General features: G+C 42.9%; 1 protein-coding gene and 1 long non-coding RNA gene across 4 annotated transcripts in view; both read right to left on the reverse strand.

Moving 5' to 3' along the window:
* Nucleotides 1–3,206: 3,206 nt before the first annotated feature.
* Nucleotides 3,207–6,147, reverse strand: LOC122455768. Its single transcript, XR_006274228.1, has 2 exons — nt 5,609–6,147; nt 3,207–4,635 (listed from the first exon to the last, which is right to left on the reverse strand). It is a non-coding gene; the product is annotated as an uncharacterized LOC122455768 (long non-coding RNA).
* Nucleotides 6,148–6,342: 195 nt separating this feature from the next.
* The window catches only part of CRADD (CASP2 and RIPK1 domain containing adaptor with death domain), a 90,928-nt gene continuing 81,725 nt past the window's right edge, over nt 6,343–15,545 (reverse strand). For all 3 annotated transcript variants that reach the window (XM_038387061.2, XM_038387038.2, XM_038387055.2), the window contains exon 3: nt 6,343–6,713. In XM_038387061.2, coding sequence (XP_038242989.1) covers nt 6,412–6,713 — 302 coding nt within the window. In that variant the 3' untranslated portion in view covers nt 6,343–6,411. The remainder of the gene's footprint in view (nt 6,714–15,545) is intronic.

Below are 15,545 nucleotides of genomic sequence, written 5' to 3' on the forward strand. Positions count from 1 at the left end.
CCTTCCCACAAATCCCCCCTGTGCTCAGAAGGATAGACAAGTTCTCCCACAACTCACTGGGAAAGCATCATGGAGAGGCTTGGTTTAGTGCATCACAAAGAACCATGGAAAATGTCTCCAGAAGACTTAGTGATACACATGGGTGAATGCAGTACCAGTAAGGACATCATAACCTGAGTAGGTTTTTGTAGTGTGGCTGCTGGCACCCAGGTTAGGCTAAGTCAGGTGCTCAGACCTGAGTGCCAATCATCCAGGCTCATTCTGCAGAGAAGACAGACCCACAGACCCATTCAAAAACAAGGATTTAAACCTGCTAAAAAACCAGCTGAGAGGGCTAGCTGGTGGTGTAGATTAATGCAATAAAGGAAAATTGGGTTTGACTTGACTTAATGTAAAATCATAAATGACCATCATTTTGGTGGTCTCAGCTCACTCATTTTAAGAGATTTGCCAAAATAAAATGTTCATATGGTTTGGCACAATAGCCATTCCTTCATTCAGGAAGAGGTGTTAGAACAGCAGTAATGTCACCCTGCAGTGAAGTAAGGCTTGAGGTGTGGCTGGTAGAGAGATGGGGAAAATTGCATATCTGCTACCTCATTAATCTAAACAACACTGCCAGTCACTGACTTGTTTATAAACACCAACATTTACCCACAAATAATTCTTCTAAGAGAATCCAACCCTTTGCAGATGGCATGATCTGGGCCTAGCACAGTGGGATCCAGGAGTGGTGCTGTTAGGTGTTACAATAATTCATAACAATAACAACACCACAAACTTTCCATATAGGAAAGGCAGTTTGTTTCCAAATTTTCTTTTGAAGCCAGATGTAGCATAGCAGGAGATTTTGTACCAAATAGGTATAGAACATTGGTCTGGAAAGGCAAATGCTAAATACAAGTAAATTAATGTAGCGTACATCCAGCATCAGTCAATATTTTAATTAAGAAAAACAAATTTCCATACTGAATTTTACAGGACCAATTAGTAATGTGCTTTTCAGTCATTTCCTGTGATGGTCACTTCTGGAAAACCACACAAACTTTATAAATATGCCAGTCTGCTACAGAGATCGCAACAGCTACTGACTGATTTGACTTTATAATATAGATTTTCAAAAAACCAAGTGGTTAAAAGTTAGGCTTCTAAACAAGTTATATGATTTCTAAATGTATTGTACACCAAGCAACTCCCATTGACTTCAGTGGGAGCTGCTGGGTGCTCAGTACTTTTAAATATTAGGCCACTAATTTAGGAACTTAAATATAGCCCTAAAGTCAGAATTTTAAGCTTCTGCTTTTTAAAATCGTGGACGTGCACACTCCTTACACACAGAGCAGTAAAAGTATCAGAGAAAATATTGTTGATAAGTTTTCCTGTGAAGGCCTTAAAAACAAACCACTAACAAAATCAGCCTGGTTTATTATCATTATAACTTTAGTGTCTGACTCAGTGGATATATTCAAGTGATGAATCTTTGCAGTAAGACGCATTATACCAGACTTAATATCCTTCAGCTAGCAGAGGAAGGGTGTACAATGGTCTTGTGTAACACTTGTTATGTGTCCATGTTTTATGAAACGTGACCCTACTCATATAGCTAGTTAACATCCAAAGCATTAAATACTTTAGCAATGGTTACTAGCACTGTATCGCATATTGTTTAGATAGGTTTTGCAGTAGATTGAAAAGGTTTTGTACTTGATAGAAAGGAATAAAATACATTTTAAAGACCTTTTCACTGTCAAAGAGAGCAATGAGATAACCTTGCTCTAAATTTTAAGAGTACAATTGTCTTAATATAAAACAATGCCCACGAAAGAAAGATTCTTAAAGACTAATGAAAGGGAGTTTTCCATTCAAAGGGATACCACTGTCAAGTCAAATGTGGTCCTAAATGTAGGCTATGTAAAAACAAGCTTTTACAAGACCTAAATCAATAGAGATATTTCTATAAATTTAAAAAGAATGACAATGGACATTTTTGTAAAAACAACAACAAAATTTCCCTGAAGTATGCGCCACCCCATCATTGTAGCATTAAGTCAGGACCTGGGAAAGCTGAAGACAAAACTGATTAGAAAGTCATGATAAGCCAAAGAGAACCTGACTAATTCATTTTCAATTGTCAAGCCTGAGGACAAAAACCAAACAGCATAAATAGCAGCAAGTGAACAAAATTTTTAAAAATTTTCTGTTTTCCTTTCCTAAGGTAGTACTGGGAATTCTAGGAATGCAGGATGTAACCTTCAAATGTTATCTGCAAAATAGGTAAGGAGATTTATTTTAAAAACTATATAGGAAATACCATACTGGATCAGACCATGTAGTCCAGTGTCCTCTCCAGTAGTGATTGACGCCAGCTGCTTCAAAGGATGGTGCAAGAAACTATGCAGTAGGTAGTTATGGGATAACCTGTCCACAGGGGAAGTTTCTTCCTAACCCCTATCAGTTAGAAGTTGGCTAAAGCCCTGAAGCATGAGGGTTTATATGGCTTGCAAACATTTTTTGTTTTAATCTTTACTTTGGAACTTAACTCTGGATGTGGGTTCATTATGTTTAACCCTACACGGTGACCTTTCAGTGCAGAATGTAAAACACAAAGTTTACCCGATTCAAAGAAGCTGACTCAAGAGTCTATCAACAGTGGCATAAAGTGGTGGGGTATGTTACATTATTTTGCCACTTCCAATGGTTTTATATTCCTTGAGAATCAAATTCTGCCTGGTGTGGTGGATTCAACTCCCTTTGAGACGAATGTATAGTGTGGGTGTGTAACAGCATGAGAGGGGCTTTGCAAAAAAAAAAACAAACAAAAAAAAACAACAAAAACTTTCATGCTCTTAGTAACTTCTCCTGCTTCCTGTCTAAGTTTTATTCACTTAGGGCACCAGAGTGGATGCAGCAGGTGTATGTTACCCTCTTTTGCCACGTACACCTAACATGTAGCTAATACCACTGTTTACATAACTTCTGGATTTTGCCCAGAAATTCCACCAGGAGTTGCATTTCCCTTCTCCAGGCTACATTTGGCTAAATTAGCCCATAATCTTTATGCTCACGCAATCCCATATACATAAGCCGCACTCAGATTGTTTTCAAATAGAACATATACATGTATGTTGGTATTAAGCAGTTTGAAACAGCAAAATATTATATATCTAATCTATAGCTATATCTATAAAAAAATTCCAAAGCTCAAATTGATTTACATTGTTTATTTGAGACTTGTTGATAGAATTATGCTTTCATACACCATAATAGGATATAATTAATTAAGATGTAAGAGAGGTGTAACAGGATCATGAATGGCTGAAGGTAAGGACTGTATTATAGAAGACTAAAAATAAAATACCAGCAGATTGTTTCTGTGCCTGAATGAGCTGATTCTGCCAAACCATATAGTCAGGTACCTGGAGTCCAGAAAACCATGGCAAACCGGGCAGCCAGCAGACTGTTCAGATGGCCCTCTCCTCCCTAATTTACCTTATGGTTTTGAGAATTGGGGGTACAGGAGAAAAAAATCCTCTCACCCCAAAAAACTGTATGAAGACCTCTGACCTAAGTGAGAGTGCTGAAATATATTGGGCAGAACCTGGGGGAAGAGGATGTTCCGCATTGGCTCTAGAGATGAAACAGTCTGCTTGAGGGGTTGCCCATAAATTGATCTCAAAATTTTGGACCCAAACTGTTTACCTGCCAAATCAGTCCTCTGTGATGCGTGTACTTCCCTTGGAGTTAATCCACCTGGAAGGAGTTCTAATGTACTTCTGCCTTGCATCATCATAAGATCTTGGTTTCATACAGTAGTTGATTTTTCTGATTGACAATGAATACTCCCCCGGCAACTGATACATCTACCCGATAGGCAGGAATGAGGCAAATGCTTAGAGCTTCCTGCCAAAAGGGAGAAATGCCCCTAGCTGGCAAGGGAAGAGGTGGTTTATTCTCTAACCACTCTGGGGTAAAACATGACCAATGGTACCAGGGAATGGGTCCCATAATTCCAGTACCACAGGTACATGTGGCCGAGATAAAAGGAGCTCCATGTTAGCTGCAGGAAAACTATGAGACAGCATTGGTACAAAGGAAAGCACTGGAAGTTCTTCCACTCTGAGTGGGAAAGAAACAAAGTCTTCAGGAATCTTCTTGTCTCCTCTCCCAGAAGGTGATGGGAACCACTGCAGGGTTCTTCTTCATGGAGAAGGGCTGGCTTCTGGAAATGGGTTTGGCTAGACCATGAGGAGGGGTGTTCAGGCAAAGGGCAGCAGGAATTTTCTAGCTGTATTGAAGACCATGCTTAACCCCAGCCAGCAATGGCAGCCTCTGTCTCTTGGCACCAATAGTTCCCAGACTGCCTCCTGCCATCTCAGATTTCAGGTAGCTTGCCAGGTAGTGGCATCACACAGACAGACTGTCATCATAGAAGATTAGGGTTGGAAGAGACCTCAGGAGGTCACGTAGTCCAACCCCCTGCTCAGAGCAGGACCAACCCCAACCAAATAATCCCAGCCATGGTTTTGTCATCCTCCTAGGGTACACCCATGCGACAACACAGATGCAGTACCTTAGTTTTAAAGTCTCATCCAGAAGCATCCCATCCACTGAACTTCATGCAAATCCATGTATCTACTGTGGTGGGAAGGAAAGATTAAGTTATTCTTGCTGACATTCAAACCTGTGATGCAAGAGAATCTAAAGACTGCAAACCTGCTGCTTAGACCATTAAACCACCCCTCTGGCTGGGCTTATTGTAAAATTATAGCTCATTTTGGTAGGCCATTTTTCCTCTGGCTTTGAGAACAGTACATATGCTACTAAAGCTAAGAGTAAAATTGCACTTGAGAGGCTGGCTCATCTGGATCCTAGAGCATAAGAACTACAAAAACTCTAGGCGTGCAAGGTCTTGTTTATTAGCCACAGAAGAGAGAAACCAATGTCCACTACTAGGCATTTCACTGCCATGTCCACAGATCTTTCCTTCACTAGATCCTGCCTATCATCTTTCTTATTTTATACCTTGAAAAGGGTCCCCAGCCGTTCTGCTCTTCAAAAGATAACATGCTATTACAGCATCCCGCTCCTTGCCGTAACTCCTTAGAGCAGGGGTGGGCAAACTTTTTGACCCAAGGGCCACATATGGGTATACAAATTGTATCGCGGGCCATGACTGCTCATAAAATTGGGGTTGTGGTGCGGGAGGAGGTGAGAACTCTGGCTGGGGGTGCGGGCTCCAGGGTGGGGCCAGAAATGAGGAGTTCAGGGTGCGGGAGGAGGTTCTGGGCTGGGGTAGGGGACTGGAGTGCGGGTGGGGGGATGAGGGCTCTGGCTGGGGCTATGGGCTGTGGGCTGTGAGGTGGGGCTGGGGATGAGGAGTTTAGGGTGTAGGAGGGTGTTCCGGGCTAGGACCAGAGTTTCGGAGGGCGGGCGGGGGGAATCAGGGCTGGGGCAGAGAGTTGGGGCACGGGGGGGGGAAGAGCTCCAGCTGGGGGTGCAGGCTCTGGGGTGGGGCTAGGGGTGAGGGGTTCGGAGGGGGAATCAGGGCTGGGGCAGAGGTTGGGGGGCAGGGGGAGGCTCAGGGGTGCAGGCTCTGGGTGATGCTTACCTTACGTGGCTCCCAGAAGCAGCGGCACGTCCCCCTCTGGCTCCTACCCGGAGATGCAGCCAGGCGGCTCTGTTGCGCTCTGCCCTGTCCTCAGGCGCCACCCCTGCAGCTCCCATTGGCTGTGGTTCGCTTCGTGCGGTGGCACCGTGCTGAGTGGAGCCCCCTGGCTGCCACTACGCATAGAAGCCAGAGAGGGGCCATGCTGCTGCTTCTGGGAGCCGCGAGCAGCGGCCCCCGACCCTGCTCCACAGCTGGAGTGGGACAAGCCCGAGACCCCACTCCCCAGAGGAAGCTCAAGGACCGAATTAAAACGTCTGGCAAGCTGGATCAGGCCCATGGGCTGTAATTTGCCCACCCCTGCCTTAGAGTATTCTTAAATAATACAATAACAATGGGCAAAGTCCTAAGGGAGATACTGAGCCTGACAACTTCTCATTACTATTAGCTCAGCACCTCTCAGAATGTGGCCCACTGCTTGCAAAGACTCTAGCAAACTTTAAGCATCAGCACCTTCTTAACTACATAACATTTGGAAGAAGCATAAAAGTGAACAAAAAGAACAATAATTTCTTAAAGCCTGTTAAAAAATCATCTGGCATACGTGTAATTATAAGAGACATCAAAACCTCCCACAGAAAACTGAAAGCTACAAGGAAGAACAGAGTAATAAAACTACCAAGCTGCTTGTCTGCCATTTCCTCAATTTCTAATTAAGAGACACCAGAATACTGATAAGTGATTCAGTGAATCCAATTGATTTCATTTAGCAAAAAACTCAAGAGCCACCAATCAATAACAAGACTTCACTCAAGCATATGCTGGATCACAGAAGGATCCACTTCTACGGCCATCAGACTGGTGTGCAGATTTTGGATTGTTGCTTTGATTCCAAAACGCTGTCTCCAAAGGACAAATGTAGCCACAATCTGTGACTGCACATTGTGAGGGTGATTGACTTTACATCTGTAGATGTCATTCTGTGACAAGCCCAGGGACAGTACTATATGCTCCCACTCAGGCCCCAGACTCCTGGCAAGTTTGTTAATCTGCTGATCTGTTGGTGATTTCTTCAAAACGTCTGGTGGAATTCCAGTTAACCCGTCACCTGGAAAAAAGCAAAAAGCATACACACATCACTAGGCAATATTTTGGGCAAAAAATGGGCAAGGTTAATGCAGCCGGAAGCTTCAACAAAAGGGTTAAGGTTTATGGTTAAAGACTGAATTAATTTAGGGAACAAAACATATATAAAACAGAAGGATTCATTACAAAAAAAAAGTGCTAAACAAACTTTGTTAGAGGACTCAGAGATTTAGGAAAATAAAAAACCTAGACATTGTGATACTACTGAGGGTATGTCTATACAGCCTGTGGAACCAAGCTTCCCAGCCTGGGCTGACCGACTTGGACTAGCAAGACTCACACTAGCATAGGTACTGGAACCAGAAATGCTGGGGGTGCTGCCACACCCCCCGGCTTGAAGTGGTTTCCATCATATACACCGTTTACAGTTTGGTTCAATGGCTCTCTGTGCCTCCACTATACAAATTGTTCCAGCTCCATCGCACATTAGCACCACAAAAAGAGCTGTGTAGACAGCACTTTGAAATTGCGGCTTGGGTTGGAGCTCTGGCTCTGAAGCCCCCTCCATCCCCTTCCTAGGCTTCAGAGCCCGAGCTGCAACTTCAATAGCTCAGACGTAGGTGAGAGATTTTTCGCAGGAGTGGGTGGGTGAGATTCTGTGGCCTGCGTTGTGTAGGAGGTCGGACTAGATGATCATAATGGTCCCTTCTGACCTTAATATCTATGAATCTATGAAACTAGTTTCAGAGGGCTAGCGCAAGTCCTGTAGCCCGAATCTGTCAACCCAGGCTGGGACGCTTGCTGTCACAGACTAGTAGACATATCCTAAGAGGCCAAGATTTTCAAAACTGACTGGTGGTATTGGGTGCCTAACTTGAGATTCCTGAACACAGGGTGAGTGTTCAGCACTTTCTGAAAAGCAGGTTCCTCTAAGGTGTCAAGCTGGGCACTCAAAATCACCAGTCACTTTTGAAAACTTTGGCCAGAGTTTATGTCATAGTTGCTAAGGCCAGAAGGGAACACTATGGTCATCTAGTCTCACCTTCTGCATAAACATAGGAAATAGAATTTTGGCCCGTAATTGCGTCAAGCCCATAATTCCTGGTTTAACTATAGTATACCTTTGAGAAAAATATCCAACCTTGAAGACTTCAAGGGATGAAGAATCCACCACATTCCTAGATAACTTGTTCCAATGGTTAATTAACCTCGTAGTTAAAAATTAATTCTTTACTTTTAGTCTAAATTTGTCTCGCCTCAGCTTTCAGCCATTGGATCTTGTTATGCCTTTGTCTGTTATATGAAAGAGCCATCTATTATCAGAAACTTTCTCCCCATGGAGTTACTTATAGATCATGATCATCCCTTAACCATCCTCTTGTAAGTTAAATACATTGAGCTTCTTTTGTCTCACTAAGAGGCATGCTCAAATCATTCTTGTTGCTCATTTTTGATCTCTTTCCAATTTGTCAAAGTCCTTTTTGAAGCGTGGACATGATGAGTAGACACAGTATTGCAGTAATGGTCTCACTAAGGCTTTATACAGTGATAGTAAAATCTCCATACTGCTTCTTATTCCCCTATTTATATGCGCAATGATCACATTGGACTGTGAGCTCATGTTCAGCTGGTGATCTACAAGTACCCCTAAGTCTTATGTGTTGATGCTTACCAAAATATAGTCCCCTATTCTATGAGTCTGATCTACATTCAGCGTGACCTAACTTTCATGCATATAGTTGTATTAAAATACATGTGCTTCAAATAAGCCTAGTTTACTGTGCAATCGAACTTGCTCTGTAGAACTGACCTGTCCTTATCGTTAGTTACCATTCCACCAATTTTTGTCATCTGCAAATTTTGCCAGCAATGATTTTATAGTTCCTTCCCAGACCACTGATAGAGATATAGAACAACAGTGGACCATTAAATGATCCCTGTGGGATCCTACTAGAAATGCTCCTAGTGGATGGTGATCCCACATTTACAGTTACTTTTTTTTACTTTTTTTTTTTTTTTTTTTTTTAAAAAGATCTAGCAGTTAGCCAGTTTTTAATCAATTTCACCAAATTGCCCAGGTCTCCTCTCCACTCCTGCCAATACAATCCCAACCTGCAACGCCTTATCTCACTGAGCTATTTGGCCTCTCCTCATTCACAATCTCCTTCCCGTTACAAATTGTTTCCCATAATCCCTCTTCCCCGACCCAGTTCCATTCATCTGGCCTTCCTCAAATCTCTTTCATGGGATTTCTTCCAGTCCCATGGTCCCAAAACAATTCTTTTGGCTAGCTCCTGAATTTTGTCCAAGCTCCCCGCAAAATCCAGGCATGTATTGCTCACCTCAAAATATTCCAATGCACTGCAAGATTTTACTACCAGAGTCACAGACTACAGTACCAATACAGTCCATCCACCAATACAGCTACCTGCAGAAGTGCATAGGCTATCATAGTTAACAGTGTTTAAAATGTTAAAGGAATTGAACATAAAAGCTCCTGTTAACCTGGGGGGCCTTCTTGAGTATTCCTTATTGTAATTTCAAAGGAACTGAAAAGGATATTTTAGATCTCAATGTGCTGTTCAGAGACACAGTCTTTTGCCTGTAAAGTCACAGCTGATACTAGTTACATTGAAAATGATGCAATTAGAAAGAAGGTATTGCAAACATATCTATGAAACCTACACATCCTTAGATACTAACTGTCCCTTGAGATTATACCCTGATGTTACAGGTCAACGAATTTTGTCCTCTAAATTTGTTGCCTGGGGGATTGCATCAAAAGGGAAGATAAATACCCTCCAAGAGAGAGTGCTAATTATAGCCTACTGATCTCAATGATGAATAAGCAGCCAGCTCCCTACAGAAAAGCTGCTTTGTGAAATCTAATTCATAGCTCCAATATAATGCTCACAGTCTCCATCAGTGTAACACAGTAACAACAGTGAAAATGCAGCACTCCCTTTGCATCATGAAAAGTTTCTCGTAAAATATTTTTGGCATAAAATATCCAGGGCCTGCAGATCATTTGGGTCATTCAAGACTGATGTACACTATCAAGAGCTCTTTTGAATAAAATAAATAGTTACTGTCTGAAAAATATTTTAGGCTGCTTTCTTCTTTATAAAAAGAAAAGGAGTACTTGTGGCACCTTAGAGACTAACAAATTTATTAGAGCATAAGCTTTCGTGAGCTACAGCTCACTTCATCGGATGCATTTGGTGGAAAAAACAGAGGAGAGATTTATATACACACACACAGAGAACATGAAACAATGGGTTTATCATACACACTGTAAGGAGAGTGATCACTTAAGATAAGCCATCACCAACAGCAGGGGAGGGAAGGAGGAAAACCTTTCATGGTGACAAGCAAGGTAGGCTAATTCCAGCAGTTAACAAGAATATCAGAGGAACAGTGGGGGGTGGGGTGGGAGGGAGAAATACCATGGGGAAATAGTTTTACTTTGTGTAATGACTCATCCATTCCCAGTCTCTATTCAAGCCTAAGTTAATTGTATCCAGTTTGCAAATTAATTCCAATTCAGCAGTCTCTCGTTGGAGTCTGTTTTTGAAGCTTTTTTGTTGAAGTATAGCCACTCTTAGGTCTGTGATCGAGTGACCAGAGAGATTGAAGTGTTCTCCAACTGGTTTTTGAATGTTATAATTCTTGACGTATGATTTGTGTCCATTCATTCTTTTACGTAGAGACTGTCCAGTTTGGCCAATGTACATGGCAGAGGGGCATTGCTGGCACATGATGGCATATATCACATTGGTAGATGCGCAGGTGAACGAGCCTCTGATAGTGTGGCTGATGTGATTAGGCCCTATGATGGTATCCCCTGAATAGATATGTGGACAGAGTTGGCAACGGGCTTTGTTGCAAGGATAGGTTCCTGGGTTAGTGGTTCTGTTGTGTGGTGTGTGGTTGCTGGTGAGTATTTGCTTCAGATTGGGGGGCTGTCTGTAAGCAAGGACTGGTCTATCTCCCAAGATCTGAGAGAGCGATGGCTCGTCCTTCAGGATAGGTTGTAGATCCTTGATGATGCGTTGGAGAGGTTTTAGTTGGGGGCTGAAGGTGATGGCTAGTGGCGTTCTGTTGTTTTCTTTGTTGGGCCTGTCCTGTAGTAGGTGACTTCTGGGTACTCTTCTGGCTCTGTCAATCTGTTTCTTCACTTCAGCAGGTGGGTATTGTAGTTGTAGGAATGCATGATAGAGATCTTGTAGGTGTTTGTCTCTGTCTGAGGGGTTGGAGCAAATGCGGTTATATCGTAGCGCTTGGCTGTAGACAATGGATCGAGTGGTATGATCTGGATGAAAGCTAGAGGCATGTAGGTAGGAATAGCGGTCAGTAGGTTTCCGATATAGGGTGGTGTTTATGTGACCATCGCTTATTAGCACCCACCTGCTGAAGTGAAGAAACAGATTGACAGAGCCAGAAGAGTACCCAGAAGTCACCTACTACAGGACAGGCCCAACAAAGAAAACAACAGAACGCCACTAGCCATCACCTTCAGCCCCCAACTAAAACCTCTCCAACGCATCATCAAGGATCTACAACCTATCCTGAAGGACGAGCCATCGCTCTCTCAGATCTTGGGAGACAGACCAGTCCCTGCTTACAGACAGCCCCCCAATCTGAAGCAAATACTCACCAGCAACCACACACCACACAACAGAACCACTAACCCAGGAACCTATCCTTGCAACAAAGCCCGTTGCCAACTCTGTCCACATATCTATTCAGGGGATACCATCATAGGGCCTAATCACATCAGCCACACTATCAGAGGCTCGTTCACCTGCACATCTACCAATGTGATATATGCCATCATGTGCCAGCAATGCCCCTCTGCCATGTACATTGGCCAAACTGGACAGTCTCTACGTAAAAGAATGAATGGACACAAATCAGACGTCAAGAATTATAACATTCAAAAACCAGTTGGAGAACACTTCAATCTCTCTGGTCACTCAATCACAGACCTAAGAGTGGCTATACTTCAACAAAAAAGCTTCAAAAACAGACTCCAACGAGAGACTGCTGAATTGGAATTAATTTGCTAACTGGATACAATTAACTTAGGCTTGAATAGAGACTGGGAATGGATGAGTCATTACACAAAGTAAAACTATTTCCCCATGGTATTTCTCCCCCCCACCCCACCCCCCACTGTTCCTCTGATATTCTTGTTAACTGCTGGAATTAGCCTACCTGCTTGTCACCATGGAAGGTTTTCCTCTTTTCCCCCCCTGCTGTGGGTGATGGCTTATTTTAAGTGATCACTCTCCTTACAGTGTGTATGATAAACCCATTGTTTCATGTTCTCTGTGTGTGTGTATATAAATCTCTCCTCTGTTTTTTCCACCAAATGCATCCAATGAAGTGAGCTGTAGCTCACGAAAGCTTATGCTCTAATAAATTTGTTAGTCTCTAAAGGTGCCACAAGTACTCCTTTTCTTTTTGCGAATACAGACTAACACGGCTGCTACTCTGAAACCTTTCTTCTTTATGTCTCCAGACCACTAGAAGAGCCCTGGGGGGTTGGATGGTTAATAGAGGACTAATGATGGGCTACCCTGCCTTCCTTAGGTCACCAGTACAATACCAGCCCAAGTCAGTACTAGCTGAACAGGATGACCACCCCCACCCCACCCATGGCTATTTGATGGCTTATGGGAAATGAGGTGGTGGTCTCAGTCCAGATCACAGTAGATGTAATTTCCAATCAGTTTGCAAAAGTGGATTATTTTGGGCCTGATCCACTGAAGTTAATCAATGTCTTTCAACCGACTTCAGTAAGCTTTGGGTCATGCCTTTTGTTGGCAATCTCAACAAAGGGATCAAGGACGAAATGGGTAAGAAAACTGAACTACCCTCTCATCAGTAGAGGGGGTCTCTCCAGAAAAGGGTTCAAGACAATGTTGGTGGGGCTGCCTGCACTGCCACTTCCCAGCTCCTCTAACCAGAGGCCTGTCTCCCTAACTGTTAATCTGAACCCTCTGTGAACAAATATTTAACAAACTAAATTAAAAAGATATGGTACAGTACAACTATGGTTATAGTGTACTCTGGCCGATAATATCTCATGGTAATATAGTTATTATTATGCTTAGCTACTAAATATAAAACAATGACTGCTCCCCTCCCGCCAAAGAACTGTTATCTGCCAACTTCCTACGATCTTTGCTCTCATACCAAACTGTTTACATTTTCTGGGCACTAGCAATAAGATGATATTATGCTGAGGATATTGAAATGTGATCATGCAGGAGGCCTAACAAAACACGTTATCCTGCGCTTCCATTCTCTAATATTAAACAGATTTGATTACATCTAGTTGTGACCCAGGGAACCCTTAGTGCCAAATAGCGGAAAGCACAGGGGGTTGGATAGGGTTTTACAGGGATCTCCTGGGTCAGATATCTGCATGATAGCTCAGCAGAAGGTGACATGAAAGGTCTCTACCGAGAGCCTACTGGTTGCCATAACTATTGCAAAATGTATGTAGGGATAATATTTAAGGAGTTATGTATCTACACTGAAAATTATGTTCTTAAGGTCTTAGAGTAAGGGAGGTCATCAAGAGGAGACATACCTTGGACATGTTCCTTTCAGGCAGGAGGTAGCAGACACTTATATCCCTGTCTGATCATTTGTGTATTGTCTGCCTCACACTGGAGGCCTATTTGCATGCTGAGCCAGGTGCCAGTCAAAAAGCTACAAAATCTACAAAAGAGAAAATCTACAGGCAGAAACAAATACAGCAGGCGGAGTGTCCTGTTTATGGATGTAGACAAAGGATGGGAGTGGTACATCTTGGGGGGCAAAGAAACTCACTCAGTCATCCTTGACCTAGGAGACAAGCTGACAAGTTTTCTGTCTCATGAAAGGAGGATTACAGACAAGCCTGGTTGTAAAGTGCTGCAAGGATTTGGGGTGAGCATTGCTCTAAGACACAAGAATATTTTAGTAATTAAGTCTAAGTTTTAGGATGAATGTTATGATTTTGTTTTATATGTAACCATTTCTTTCCCCTGCTACTACTTGAGTCTCTGTGCTTTGTTAAACAAACTTGTACTTAATTTCATTATAAATGGGGCCCTACCAAATTCACGGTCCATTTTGGTCAATTTCATGGACATAGGATTTAAAAAATCATAAATTTCATGATTTCAGCTATTTAAATCTGAAATTTTACAGTGTTATAATTGTAGGGGTCCTGACCAATACAGGAGCTGTGGGGGGAAGACTGCAAGGTTATTCTAGGGGGGCTGCAGTACTGCTACCTTTATGTCTGCACTGCTGCTGGAGGCAGCACTGCCTTCAGAGCTGGGCAGCTGGAAAGTGGTGGCTGCTGGCTGGGAGCCCAGCTCTGAAGGCAGAGCAGCTGACAGCAGCAGCACAGACGTAAGGATGGCCTGGTATGGTATTGCCACCCTTACTTCTGAGTTACTACCTGCAAAGCTGCACCCTCAGTCAGGAGCTGCCACTCTCTGGCTGACCAGCTGTGAAGGCAGCAAAATAGAAGTAAGGACGGCATTGTACAGTATTGCCTCCCTGACTTCTGTGTTGATGCTAGCGGGGTGCTGCCTTCAGAGCTGGGCACCTAGCCAACAGCCGCTGCTATTCGGCTGCCCAGATCCGAAGGCAGCGCAGAAGTAAGGGTTGCAATACCGTGACTGCCATAAAATAACCTTGCGACCCCCCTGCAACTCTCTTTTGGGTCAGGATCCCCAAATTTGAGAAATGCCGGTCTCCTCTGTGAAGTCTGTATAGTATAGGGTAAAAGCACACAAAAGACCAGATTTCAAGGGGGGGATCCCACATTTCACAGCAAGCGATGAGTTTTTCATAGCCGTGAATTTGGTAGGTCCTTAATTATAAACATAGCTAATTGCTGTGCATTAAATGGAGTGGTGATCCAAGGTAGATCTGGAAAGCTGGGATGTAGTGTTTCTTTGGAAACAGTGAATCTGTGTATACCGCAAGTGTCTAGTGGACGAGACGGGGGGCTGGACACTCGAGGGGAATTGGAGAGCTCAAGGTTTGGAGAGCAACTATTGCTACTTCTGCAGAGTAGCTCTGGGGCCTGCAAAGACTAAAAGGGAGTGTTTGAGCTGATGGTGGTGTTGGAGAGCTGACACACGCCAGGCACAAACAAGGTTTCCTCATGCAAAGGGCAGATGTGGTAGTGAGATGCCTGGCAACTTGTACCCCTGGGAAGCATCACACAAGTATCTTGCCTTCAGCATGTTATCAGCTCTTTAATAATAAATTATCATCATCATCATCAATAAAACCCATCCAGGAAATCTTTTAATCTTCCATTTAATCCAATACGGGTGTACATGCTTCTTGGATGTTAACCAGATGTTATATTTAATACAAAGCATTGTTATCTGAATCCCATTCTATATTCTGTGCTGATTCTTTTTCATATATAGTAGCACAGTTATTGGAACATTTGGGACAGATACATAATGTTATTTATATATATATATATATAAATAGGCCACTTTAGATTCTAAGTTACATAAAAGAGGGCTGAGGTTTATTATGATTACTGTTTTACAAAAGCAAAGGCATTTCAGTTGAGGGTGAAATTTGCTATACAATTGAGGCCTTAGTCTTAACATATTGTTCAGATACTACAAGTAATTTGTAGTAACTACAAAGCATCCCCTTAAATACTACTTCAGTGTGCTCTAGTGAGCCTAGGTGTTGGGGCCATATAGCAAATTTCAATGAATAAGGATCAAACTCATAATCCTTTTCTTTCAGTCTTGTTGCATGCAAATTGTATCGCACCTTCCAAAGCCCTGTCTGCTCCCATTTCTAAGGGCTAGTC

Source organism: Dermochelys coriacea, chromosome 1 (assembly GCF_009764565.3).
Source record: "Dermochelys coriacea isolate rDerCor1 chromosome 1, rDerCor1.pri.v4, whole genome shotgun sequence".
NCBI lineage: Eukaryota > Metazoa > Chordata > Testudines > Dermochelyidae > Dermochelys > Dermochelys coriacea.